This window comes from Sceloporus occidentalis, unplaced genomic scaffold (genome assembly GCF_023333645.1).
Source record: "Sceloporus occidentalis isolate IW3139 unplaced genomic scaffold, rSceOcc1.0.p SCAF_4, whole genome shotgun sequence".
NCBI classification, from domain to species: Eukaryota; Metazoa; Chordata; class Lepidosauria; order Squamata; family Phrynosomatidae; genus Sceloporus; species Sceloporus occidentalis.
The window spans coordinates 189,986,522-189,999,924 of record NW_028316984.1 but is presented as its reverse complement, the minus strand read 5'-3'; the positions used below and the strand labels follow the sequence as shown (position 1 = coordinate 189,999,924).

At 40.5% G+C, this 13,403-nt stretch overlaps 1 protein-coding gene across 10 annotated transcripts in view; it reads right to left on the bottom strand.

The window, feature by feature from the left end:
* Positions 1-13,403, bottom strand: part of AKT1 (AKT serine/threonine kinase 1) — a 161,438-nt gene that overhangs the window by 34,442 nt on the left and 113,593 nt on the right. For all 10 annotated transcript variants that reach the window (XM_089522671.1, XM_089522668.1, XM_089522674.1 and 7 more), the window contains 5 exons: positions 12,469-12,580; positions 11,388-11,535; positions 10,553-10,684; positions 9,370-9,435; positions 314-382 (listed from right to left, as the gene is read on the bottom strand). In XM_089522671.1, coding sequence (XP_089378797.1) covers positions 314-382; positions 9,370-9,435; positions 10,553-10,684; positions 11,388-11,535; positions 12,469-12,580 — 527 coding nt within the window. The remainder of the gene's footprint in view (positions 1-313; positions 383-9,369; positions 9,436-10,552; positions 10,685-11,387; positions 11,536-12,468; positions 12,581-13,403) is intronic.

Below are 13,403 nucleotides of genomic sequence, written 5' to 3'. Positions count from 1 at the left end.
TGAAGATGGGTACGTAGACTGTACCCATCTGACTTGTTATGGAACCACTGGTCCATCTACTCCTACTGTCTATTTTGACAGTAGCTCTCTCCAGTCCCAGGTATTTTCCAGTCCTATTGATCCTATTAAAAATAACAACATTGGAAATGCCACAGATCGAACATGGGCCATTATGCATGTACTGAGCAGTGTTAGGGGCCCCTTAAAGAGGCTTGCTATGATAAATTTTGAAAGCTCCTCACAACCCACTAAAACAACATACGACGGTAAAAAATACAGACCACATTCTAACTAGAATGAATGCAATCCTTACCTCGCCTCCATTAGCATACTCCATAACAAAACACAAACGGTCATGTGTCTGAAAAGAATATTTCAAAGCCTACAAAAAAACAGAAGAATTAAAAAACAACATGTGTTTATAAATTGTTCAAAGCACATTATTAGCACAGTTCAGAAAAATTACATTTTTGGATTACAACTCCGAGAATCCCCCCTGCCCCAGGCCACTGGGAGCCATGAATCCAAAACAACAACAACAACCCATTTCTACCTTCTGGTTTTCAATTTTGTGCCATCATTTCCATGTCAGAGCTGGAAAACTAAGGCTGCATCTATTCTGGAGAAATAATCCAGGCTGACAGCACTTTAACTGCCATGGCTCAATGCTATGAAATTCTGGGATTTGTAGTTTTGTGAGCTATTTAGCCTTCTCTGTCAGAGAGCTCTTGTGCCTCAACAAACTACATTTCTCAGAATTCCATAGGATTGAGCCATGCCAGTTAAAGTGTTGTCAACCTGGATTATTTCTCCAGAGCAGATACAGCCTAAAATAAAATTATATTCTGGCCCACTCATTTTCAAAGATTTTGGAGGATCCTTTTCACATCAGTGCATGAAGGAACCCCTTGGTACCTGTCACAGAACCTCTGCATGTTACAGTGCATCCCTTCAGATATGCAGGATTATAATCCATCCCAAGCCAGCATCCCATACTGGGGGTGACTTGCATTTGCAATCACATCTGGGAGACAACCACAATTATGACATTTAGATGTCAATCTCATAGTGAGAATGATCTGGAGACTGGGATGTTGACACTGATTTTGGGGGCCTCTGAAGCATCAGAAGATGTCACTGTACCAGTGTGTCTGTGAGGATTCCAAGGGCTGCACTGGACCTCCCCAAGGGCTGCATGCAGACAATTTCCACTCCAGCATAGTAACACAACACAACAATTTGAAAGGTAGTCAATATTTTCCTTATATCTGATTGACACATTTTGTAATAATATTCAACCACATGCAGTTTTCTACCGAACGTGTAACTTTTGCCTCAGATACTCCTACTATATGAGTATTACTTTCTGGAAAAGCAATAGTAACAACAGTAGTAACAACAACAACATTTATAATAAAGGAAAAAGCAGAGTGAAGTGGACCTAATTCTATCTTGGGCATTTCTGTTGAGAGAAAACTCTGGATTAGCTAAGTATATTCACAAACTGGAGGAGGGAGATAAGACACAAGCATGTGACAAAGACATTGTGGTATTTAACCAGGAAAAACCACCACCACCCAAGATTATATAAACTTGTACACCAAGAAAAGTCATAAAGACAGATGAACAGTCCTGCTGTATGAGATGAATGGCCTATCTAGTCTACCAGCTTATTTTCAAAAATAGTCAGGCAAACATTTCCAGGAAAACCGAAGACAACAGAACCAAGGAGAGGCTTTTCACTGGTGACATCCCACATGTGGTCTGCCCTCTCAAGGAGGCTTCTTTAACACAGGGACAGGAGAAATTTATCCATGTGCCTTTCAGATTTTGAAAGCTTCTATGGGCTCAAGAGGCAAGACACAAGCTATGTTGTGTGGGGCCCAAGAGAATAATGATAATGATGATGATAATTTTATTTCTTTCCCACCTCTCTTCAAGGTTTTAAGCATATTAAAAAACAAAACACAATTAAAAAGAAGGCACATAAAACCAACAGTTAAAATACAGAACTATAAAACCACTAAAGTACACTCACATGAATAAGCTGTCTAAGATTTAAAAGATGTTGTATCTCCTAAGTACACTTATATCTATTATTTGTCAATATATTTCCATGAAGTAAACACTACTTCACCTTCTCAAGTGTCAAGTTTCAATAAATCTTCATGACATATATTCTTCAGTAGTTTTTAGTATACTGAAAAACTGCAGAAGTAACCACACTTTGCGGACAAGGTAGTGATGAGATGGAGATGGTGTCCTGTGATAGGTATCAGCAGAGACACTATTGTCCAATTTTTATGGCAGTTTAAAAACTGAATGTGACTAAGTCCTTTCTCTTTTCCTACTGCCATCCATTCTACCAAGCATTATTTTCTTTTCCAATGGTGATGTCCTTTCATGTGTCTAAAGTATGATGGCCTCAGTTTAGTCATTTTAGCTTCTAGTAAAGATTTCAGCTTGATTTGCTATGTGTTGTTGTAGTTGTTGTTGGGTGCTTTTAAGTCATTTTCAATTTATGGCGACCCCAAAGTGAACCTATCACAGGATTTTCTTGGAAAGATTTGTCCAGAGGAGGGTGCCTTAAGATGCCTTTGCCTTCATCTGAGGTTGAGAGAGTGTGACTCATCCAAGGTCACCCAGTGGACTTGTAAGGCTGAGCAGGGATTCAAACCCTGGTCTCCAGCAAATTACTCATTTGACTGGTCTGACAGTCCATGGGTGCTTGCAGAACCCTCCTCCGGTGTCACATTTCAAATGGATTGATACTCTCCTTGTTAGCTTTCAAACCATATACAGAAATCAGAAATACTGTGGCACAGATTATTCTGATTCTGGTATCGATTTAGTTTTGTATTTCACTCCTACCAGTTTACACATGGGTACAGACACACCCAGTTATTAGTGATGGAAAATGGACAGAGATGAGGATTTGTTACATAGGTGCCAAGGAGGAAGAGAGGTTGGGAGCAGGATGAAGTGAACAGAATGCATGAAGATGTACCAAAAGACGAGGACAGAAAGCAACATCTGTGAGATCCAGAGGATAGGTTCAGTGCCTCAGCCAGTCTGAGAAAACTGCAGAGCTTGGAAAAATAACTTTTTCTGGACAAATCCCAATCACAGCCAGCAAGGCCTAGAATGGATATTTCCAGTCCTACGTGATGCAGTGACACCGAGCAAAACCCAGTCATCACGATCCCCCCCTTCTCTCCAGCTCTTTGCTGCAGTTCTGTGGATGGCAGCCTGCCAAAGCACTTCATCAAAACAAATCTGCACTCGTATTGCAAGCACAGAACGTGCAAAGAAACTTGGGGAGGGGATGTTTCGCTCTCCCTTGCTTTTTCATCCCTCCCTTGCAGCCCCGGAAAGTGGTGGTTTCCAACGTCACACATATTCTGACATCACGAGAATCGCTGGGGATTCAGACTAAGGGAAGGAATCGTAGCTTTGGATTCAGATGAAAAAATAAAGCAAAAAACACATTCCCCAAAGTATTAATGGATTTTATTATTATTAACCTTTATTTATGAAGCACTGTAAATTTACACAGCGCTGTACATGCAATCTTTTTAGTTAGACGGTTCCCTGCCCTCGGGCTTACAATCTAAAAAGACATGACACAGAAGGAGAAGGGAGTGGTAGCGGGAAAGGGTAAGAGGTCCAGCAGTTCCTCTCTACCTCCGAGGCCTGGACCAAGGCAGATGGACTGGAGGGAGGGCTTGGCTTCAAAATGGACGGTTAATCTTCATCCAGGGAAAATACATACTCTCAAGTAGGATAATACATATACAATACATAGCAATACAGGAAATGGTTCGATAAACAGGCAACAAAAGAACATCAGATAATAAGCGATTTTAGAAGACGTCATTTTCAGGATTCAACACAAGGATTTATTTTACCTTTCCAACCCTCGTTAAATCTTATTGCGAATCCACTACTGATCATGAATCTTCTGGATTCTTTTAATTAGATCTTTATTATTTTTTATAAGTTAAAAAGTATCCACAATTCTGATGCCTTCTGCTTCTGCAATACTATTTTCATAAGCCTCTGTGATTCTCATTTTGCAGACAGAAAGATTGAAAAGTGAGATTGAAAAGTGGAGGCTTACTCAAGATCAGTGAACTGGGTTTTGATCCAAGGGTTCATAGGCCCACATTTAATGCTCTAGCACAGAGGAGAACTATTCTGTCTCTATTCCAATGGATAAGAAAGACCCAAGCCATGCTACTAAAGGGCACAAATCCAGACAACAGCCCATTACTTGCCGCCTTAATGTAGGGGACACCCCACAAAGCCCCTTTTAGCATACTTGTTTGACTGTGACCAGGAAGTCAGTAAGCAAATAAGACCTATGACAGAGAATCATAGAATCATAAAACCGGAAGAGATCTCAAGGCCCAAACAGTCCAACTCCATTCTGCCATGCAGAAATACACAATCAAAGCACCCCCAACAGATGGTCATCCAGCCTGTGTTTAAAAACCTCAAAAGGACACTTCATCACTCTCCGAGGCAGCGTATTCCACTGCTGAACAGTTCCTACAGTCAGGAAGTGCTTCCAAATGTTTAGGGGTATCTTTTCCCCCTCTAACTTGAATCCATTGCTCTGTGTCCTAGACTCTGGAGCAGAAGAAAATAAGCTTGTCCCATCTTCAATATGACAGCCCTTCAAATATTTAAACATGGCTATCATGTCACCTCTTAACCTTCTCTTCTCCAGGCTAAGCATACCTAGCTCCCTAAGACGTTCCTAACAGGGCATGGTTTCCAGATCTGTCAACATTTTGTTCACTCTCCTCTGGACATGTTCCAGCTTGTCAATATCCTTCTTGAATTGTGGTGACCCGAATTGGACACAATATTCCAGGTGAGGTCTGACCAAAGCAGAATAAAGTAGTATGATTATTTCCCTCAATCTAAGCACTACACTCCTATCCATGCAGCCTAGGAGTCAATATATCTGACAGTTTTGGTCACTCAGCATATTCAGAGGCAGTGAGAATATCATAACTCATGGCACAGAGAGAAGATTCCATGTTCAGTCCATGGATCCCAGGAAAACTACGTCCATGTGGATGTGTTGACCTGCTATCCTCAACCTGACATCCTCCAGTGTTCTGGAGTAGAGCTCCCTTAAGTCCCAGCCAGCATAGCACATGGTCAGGAGCGATGGTAGCTGTGGTCCAAAACCCTGGGAGGGGGACAGGTTGGAAAAAGCTACTATAAACTATACTGAATTATACAGATTAATGGTTTGACTCCTTCTAATGGAATGTCCTGTGAATCTCTATTGTTCTCTCTGAAAAGGTTATGCTCTGCTGCCCCAAAGGCATGACAAAGCCTGCTCAGCCGAAGTGCCTGGCCAAAAGATTGCCTCCAGGAAGATGAAACCTTCCCCAAAGCTTGAAACAGTTACTACTTTGGACTACAGTTGAAGTCCATAAATAATTTTTCCAAGCTCTGCCTCTTTTGCAGCAAGTGTAATGCCACCACTCATTCCTCTAGATTGAGTGAAACTTTCTAATATGCATAGTGTCTATATTGGCCCAATGATACCAGTAATGTATATAGTGCATGCTGAGGATAATTAGAATTGGCATTTTCAAACCATAGGCTTTAAAGCTGGAGCCAAGCTTCAAAACAGAGGACTCCAAACTCAGAAGGAAACAGTAAAGTTGTTAGCTGTTTGCTGTCTGCCTGCTGAGTGAACAAGGCTACAGGCAATTCCAGATTAGGTCAGGAAGAATATGGAATCATGTTTCACAAATCAGGGGGTTCCAAAAGTGAACAATAGGCAGAAGGAGACACTTAAAAAACCAAGGCCAATTGACTGAAATTCAGGTATGACACTGAAAATAATAATATAATGGACAGATGGTAGTGATTTTTGGAGTATACTGTCATAAAAGGGGTTGGAAGGATTCATGAAAACCTGTTCACATAGCAATTTTATTTGCTGCAGGCACAGTGGTACTTCTACAGCACACATGTAAAGTGCAACAGGTGGACACATCTCTTAAAACAGTCCTGCATTTAAACACTGGCCTGACAGCAATAGTCTCCCTGTAGAATTCAAAAATCCAATACTCCAAAGTCCCAAATTGTTCACACGGGTGGCTGAGATAGTGGCCCTTTTGTTTTCTGATGGGTCAATGTACACAAACTTTGTTTTGTGCACAAAATTATTAAAAACAATCTGTATAAAAGTACCTTCAGGTTATGTGTATACAAAACATAAACCAATTTCCTGCTTAGACTTTGGGTCCATCTCCAAGATATTTCATTATGTATATGAAAACATTCCAAAATCAGAAGAAATTCACAATCCAAAAACCTCTGGTCCCAAGCATATTGGATAAGGGAGATCCAGCCTGTACATGCTGAGGAACTGATTGAAGCAAACTAAGGCAGGATGGTGGGAAGAGAGCATGTTCAATTCCTCCAGGACAGAAATCAATGGCACTGGCAGAAGAGGGATAGAATTCTGCTCTAGGAGTTTATCATTTTTGAGAGGTGGTGGTTGGTTGGTAGCTAACAACTCTTTATAAGGCTACACTCAAAATAAACACTATGAGTATACTGCATTTGGCTATGGCTGTCTGGAACCACTGTATGTAGAATGAGATTTTTTCTGTTATACTCAGGATATTTACTATAGCAAAAATAAGATCTGTGCTGGATTAACACAAAGCGTGCTAGTCCGTGATCTGTTCATACAGTGGCAACCTTGTGGATGAGACATCTCCAAGTCTTTCTGTCCTCTACTGTTCTGGTTGGGTTTTGCAGATTCAGGCCCGTGATCTCCCTAATTGAGTCTATTCATCTGGCATGTGGTCTTCCTCTCTACTTCCTTCCACTTTTCGTAGCATTATTGTCTTTTTTAATGAATAGTATAATTCAATCTAATTATTAACATAAGGGTTTTAGTTACAGGAAAGTAGATTTCAATTGAACATTAAAAGGAACTTCTTGACAGTAAGAACGGTTTGGAAATGAAAGTAACTACCTAGAGATGTGCATTATTCTCTTTGCTGATGAGTCGTCCTTTTTCCTGATGTGGCCGAAGCAAGACAGCCTCAATTTAATCATCTTAGCTTCCAGGGAGATTTCAGGCTTGATTTGTTCAAGGACTTATCTGTTTGTCTTTTAGGCTGCCCACAGTATCCTCAGCACTTTTTTCCAGCACCACATCTCAAATGAGTTGATTTTCTTATCCACTTTCTCCACTGTCCAGCTCTTGCATCCATACATGGTGATGGGGAATACAATGGATTGGTTGATTCTGTTCTTAGCATTCAGTTTTATATACTTACACTTTAAGATCTTGTCTAGTTCTTTAACTGCTCCCCTTCCCATTCCTAGTCATCTTATTTCTTGACTTAAGGAACAGGAAATCTTTAACTATTTCTATTTCCTCACTGTCGGTGTTGAATCTGTGTACATCTTCTGTGTTCACTATTTTTGATGTTTTTTTAATGTTCTGCAATAAGTTTGCCTTTACTCTTGCTTACTTCACCTTCTTTGGTAATTGTTCCAAGTGCATGATATTTTTTGCTGATAGTGTAGTGTCATCCACATGTCTTAGATTGTTGATATTCCTTCCTCCTATTTTTCCCTTCTTCTGAGTATAAACCTGCTCTTCATATGGTATTTTCTGCAAGTTGAAGAAGTAGGATGATAATATACAGCCTTATCTGATCCCCATGCTATGGATTCCCAGATGCAGGACATGAGTGCATCTGTACTCATTGTCTTGTCATCTTCAGCAACTTACAGAGCCTGACCGTACTGCTTCCAATACAGACCATGATAAAGATCAGTTCTGATTAATAGACATTGATAGCTCTATTCATCAGGAATTTGACCAACATTCTTCTAAAGCTGTCCACGGGCATCCATCACTAAATCTCACAGCACTAAATGCCAGTTTTAACTGGGCATTGTGTGACATAGTACTATCCTGAAACTCTCACCATTCAACTTCACTGGATGACCCTGGGTTCTAATATTATGAGGGGGAGAAAAACTGCTTCCTATTTATTTATTTATTTAATATCCCACCTTTCTTCCAAAAAGGGACCCAAGGTGGTGCAAAGTCTGAGTTAACACAAGATACACGATTTTATTTTATCCGCATCATGTTTACTTCTATATGGCACTATCATATACCTTATTCAGACCCCATATTACACAAGCTCATATTACATGGTTTCAGTTATAAATGAGCCCGTGTGGGGGGTATCTTTAGGCATTTTCTAAGTCCTCCAGTGTGATTCTATGGTATGCTTCCACCAGAAGACGAACATACAGTCATGCAGACGGACCTAGAAATGCCTAGGGAAGTGTTCTGACTAAGAACCTCTAGGTCTGCCAGCATGACTCTATGGTCAACTTCCAGTGGAAGCAGACCATAAAATCATGCTGAAGGAACTAGAAAATGCCTAGATAGAACACTTCATCATTCATTTCAAGTAAGAAAAATAAGATTATTTTTCTAGATTATACACAGATTTTCATGTTATGCACAGGGCTGTGGAACAAACACTTCAGATAATACAGGGTCCAACTGTGCACTTCACTCACCATTGTTCTAAGATGAGCCATACTAGATTATACCAAAGCATTATGTTATTGTGGTGGCCATCCAGAATAATAATAATAATGATGATGATGATGATGAAGCCTCCAGGTAACCCACAAGTAGGATATGAAAGCAATAGCATAATAACAAGCCACTCTAAATCCTATCTTGAGAGGAAAATGGGATATATTCAATAAATAAATAAAACTCCCTTGTTTGTGTTCCCCAGCAACTGGCAATCCCAGATATACTGTTTCCTATACTAATCAATGGAACATATAGCCCCGTCCTCTATCCATCTATCTAATCCCTTTGAATGCCACACAAATTGGTGGCCATCACTAGATTCTGTAGTGATCAATGCTGTTGGAAGAAGAACATCCTAGTATTTTTTTAACAATCATTCTTACATTTAATTCTAAGAAGGTGGTTCACCTTGGTTGCTTTCATTAACAGAGGGGGGCGCAGAGGCTTCTGTTTTTTCCAGATAGGAGCATGGTGGATTGAAGTATTTGATGGTGTGCTGATCTCCCCCATTGTTCTAGTGGTATTTAGAGCCACTTCGGGGAGGAATAGTGGTTGCTGTGAATGCAGTGGTGTTTGAAAACTGGTGTGGTATAGTGGTTAAAGTGCTGAGCTGGGAATTGGGAGATCCAGGTTTCTGTCCCAGCTGAAGCATGAAACTGACTGGGTTATCTTGAGCCAGACTTTTAAGTCTGACCTACTTCACTGAGTTGTGAGGACTTGGAGGAAGGGTGAGAAATAAATGTAATTACCGTTAAGAAAGGATGCCTAGAATTCTGCAAAACCCGGTTTTCTGTCAAGGTATGTGCCACTTCATCCTGCAATACAATCCAAGAAGTGATGGGTTAGTAGCAACTGGAGTAATGTGATTTTGACAGAAGCACAAATAAAATTCACAGATCACATTATTAGCAGCACTCCTGGAAGACCAAATTAAATTATTTAAAGTCAAAGTAAAGCTCATAGTAAAACTCCCTTTCAAGGACAACAAGTTTAAAGAACAAGATAGAGAGTATGTCAGGATGTGAGCCTGCAATGGTCTTGAACTGCCAAAATAAGGAAGGTTGGGGTGGTGATGGATATGGGCCAAGCATCCCTAGCCTGATGTAGCTAAAACTACAGGGAAAGCAACTATGTGAACAAACAAGAAGCTTCAAACAGTAAATCAAGTTGTGCTGATTTTCAACTTGGGGGGAAGAACTGTTTTGGGCTGTGGGGCTGGAGTTCCAGCCTACTGATCCTCATTTCCCCTTGTTAGCATATTCAATATAAGAAAAGTGTATGATGAGTGTTGCTGGGCTCTCTCAGACATACACGAGTATAGAGTAGCTTCTCTCCAAAGGGAAAGTGGGAAGCACTGCTCTGAACTGGGACATCTTAGAACCGTCTGTATCCGTTAGACTAGTATTCAGGTGGCTTGCAAAAGCACTGAGAATAGGAGACAGGATCAGAGGTTGAAAGTAATGAGGATTTCCTCTCCGCAAACTAATTCCACAAGCTAGTTTTAACCCCTCTGCAGGCTGGAAGAGTATTCTCTCCTGATCTATTTTCCAATTTATTCCTAGAAAACAGATTTCCCTCTCCAAACCCTCATCTTCCTCTTGCTGCCAGCCACAGTTGAACAAACTATGTTTTATGTGGTGTTAGCCAAATAAATTATAGTTTGTCCTGTGCTTATTGATCAAACTATAGTATGTCTGCTGCCATGACAGGAATCCAGAAAGAAAAAGGAAGCAGCTTATTTGTGCAAAACTCATTCAAATAACACCAATGGCTGATTGACCCATCTGACCCAAGGAGACACTGATCTCACAGCTCTGTACTTGTTACAGGTATCTTCCATCTTGTTCTTCCCAGGCTTTGCCTTCACCTCTGCAAATCCCTTCTCAACTGAACAGAAACCAGGGCTGGCACAGATGGTACTACAGCTCCTACCTTTGCAACAATTACTTCCTTCTTCAGAATTTTCATTGCGTAATACCGTCCAGTAGCTTTTTCTTTCACCAGGATGACTTTTCCAAAAGTACCTTTCCCCAGTAACTTAAGATATTCAAATTCATTCATAGTCTGTTGGAAACACAATTTAAAAGGTTATCACTGAAACTTTCCAAAAACATATGAACTAAACAAAAAGACTAATATCCCAGAAGATCTTATGCTACAGGGAAATCAGCTATTGACAACTGTTTTCCAGAACAAGCCAATACCATGATCTGTCCTTTCACTGAAGAGCAGTATCACCATAACAGACCTTATCACAAAATCTAGAGATATTAATCAAACTTGTCTAAATGTTTATGAGATGTGAAATAGAGCCCTGCTGGATGAGACCAAAGATCTAGTTAGTCCACGCTCCTTTTCCTCATAGAGGCCATCTAGATGAGTTATGGAAGCTGACAGTAACACAATGCTGGCAACAGATGAAAAAACAGGGGGTGAAATACATCTGTAAGAAAAAATGAAGATGAAAACAAGAACACTGTCTGTGCCAGCTCCAAGGTTTGGGGAGACTCCCATACAGAGGCTAAATTTCTCCTCAATATTTACTAATCATAAGGGGGGCTATATATAACTTTCAGCATCAGAGGCCTCTGTATACCAGTTTCCAGGGAATATGAGAGGGAGGCTGGTATCACTGAGGTGTATCACACCGGTTAAACTTCCAAAGAATCTCAAGACTTTCTGAAGTTGGGCAAGGCTGCCCTGAGGAATCAATAGGTTTTTGGGGGAGTGAGTGGGTGGGTGGGATCCATTGTAAGCCAATACTTACTACTTTGTGTTTTGGTTTTGTCATAGAAATTTCCATTTCTTCAGCACCCGAATTATCACTGGGGGAACCAGATCGAAAGTCCATTATTTCTTCCTCTTGCTTTTTAAGGCTGTCTGCTACTGTTTGGATGGCTTTTGTCCATTCTTCCCTGAGAAAAACAAACATCACCACCAGTTTAAAAAAAGAATTGCACAATTAGGAAGTGATGTGACACACTTCTCTGCCAGAGGCCCTTGAGAATGTGTGTCAGTCACAGTAGACAATACTGGGATAGACTGACAGTAACAGTCTGACCTGGAATAAGGAAACTCTTTAGATAAGCTTTTTATCTGATGGGAAAGAGAAATCAAGAGAATCTCCCTAAATGAGGAATTTGAGAGACTATGAGCCACTAGAAAACAAAACAAAACAACCATCCTGTTCTGTGCATTGACCAATCTCAGAGAAATGAAAACCATAGACAAGACATTTCACTTTGAATTGGTGACAAAGAAGAAAAAGGAGGAGGTATATATGGGAAGAATTCTCCCTAAGGTGGTATGAGATAATATTTTAAAAACTTTAAAAGGTAGTAGCCAGCATTTCATCAGGACTCACTGAAATATATGCTATTGTTGCTCTGTATTGCTATGGGTATTATATATGACAAACTTGCATAAGTAATATATGATAACTGAAAATGATGGAAGCTTTAGTTCAACACATCTGGAAATTAAATAATGTTATCTCTCAACTTTGGTACACATGATGCCCACTAGATAAATGGATCTAAGTCCCACAATTAGTGAGACATATCTATGGGGCACTTATGTAGGGGGAAGGCTGATATACATGTAGATCCAGATAGATGTGCAAATGTACTCACACACACAGAACAATCAATTCCTTGTGCAAGACCCCTATTCCTCCCTCCACTCATTGGGAGACAAAAGTGAATTTCAAAGAAAATGAGACTCTACAATCCACAGTCCCAAAGCAATTAAAAAAAAAAAGCTTTGAGAAGAGCTGCATGATAACAATGCTGAACGTGTACATCTGCTTTTGCAAGTTGCTCTTGTATTCAAGTCTGAATGAAACATACCGCTCCTCTGGAGTCTCCACATGAAACGTCCTTTCAATTACTGTGGTCCACTGGAGGCATCTGATGATGAATGTGTTTGGTTTAGGTCTCTCTGTCTTCATCAACTGGCATTCTAGCACAGATCGAGAGAGGAAAGTCATGGTAAGTAAGCAGATTTAAATAATCATTTGTCTTTATTCTTATCGAGCAAACTGTTGCGATTAATCAGGCATGGAAATCTCCATAAGTAGCTCTTCAGGAGAGATATGGTATACCGGGCTGCAGATGAACAGAACAGCTTAGTGGCTAGAATCTCTTGTATTAAAATACTATGCTTTGATGTTATGGAAGACCATCAGTCCCTCCAGAGATCAGAACAACACAGGATCAGCAAAAGGCACCATGTGTATTCCATACAGTTCACTAGGACAGAAGTGTAAGGAAGATAAACAGTACAAGAAATTGCACCAAATTCCTGTGTTGATCTGGTGTCTACAAGATGTCTTATGTGAAATAAAAGAGAGAGAGAGATCTAAAGGTACCCCTAGTTAACCTGTTCTTCTGCCCCAGTAAAGGCAAATCTTGCGTGCTAGACTGTAAACTATGTACCAAAACAACAACAACAACAACAACAAAAACCTGGATCCTGCAGCCTTGACAAGCTGCCAATGTATTCCAGAAATTTATGTATACCAAAGTACAGCCAGCCCCCTGTATTCATGGAGTCAAGCATTCATGGCTTAAAAATATATACTTTTAAAATACAGTGCACCGGAAGCGGCCATGGTGCGCATGGCCATGTCACATGCACTACACTGCACCACAGGCCCGAACCCCATTGTTTTCAATGGGGCTCCACCATATGCGGTATTTCCCTTACACGCGGGGGGTCCGGAATGGATCCCTCACATAAGGGAATGGCGCACTGTATAAACTCCAAAAAGCAAACCTTGATT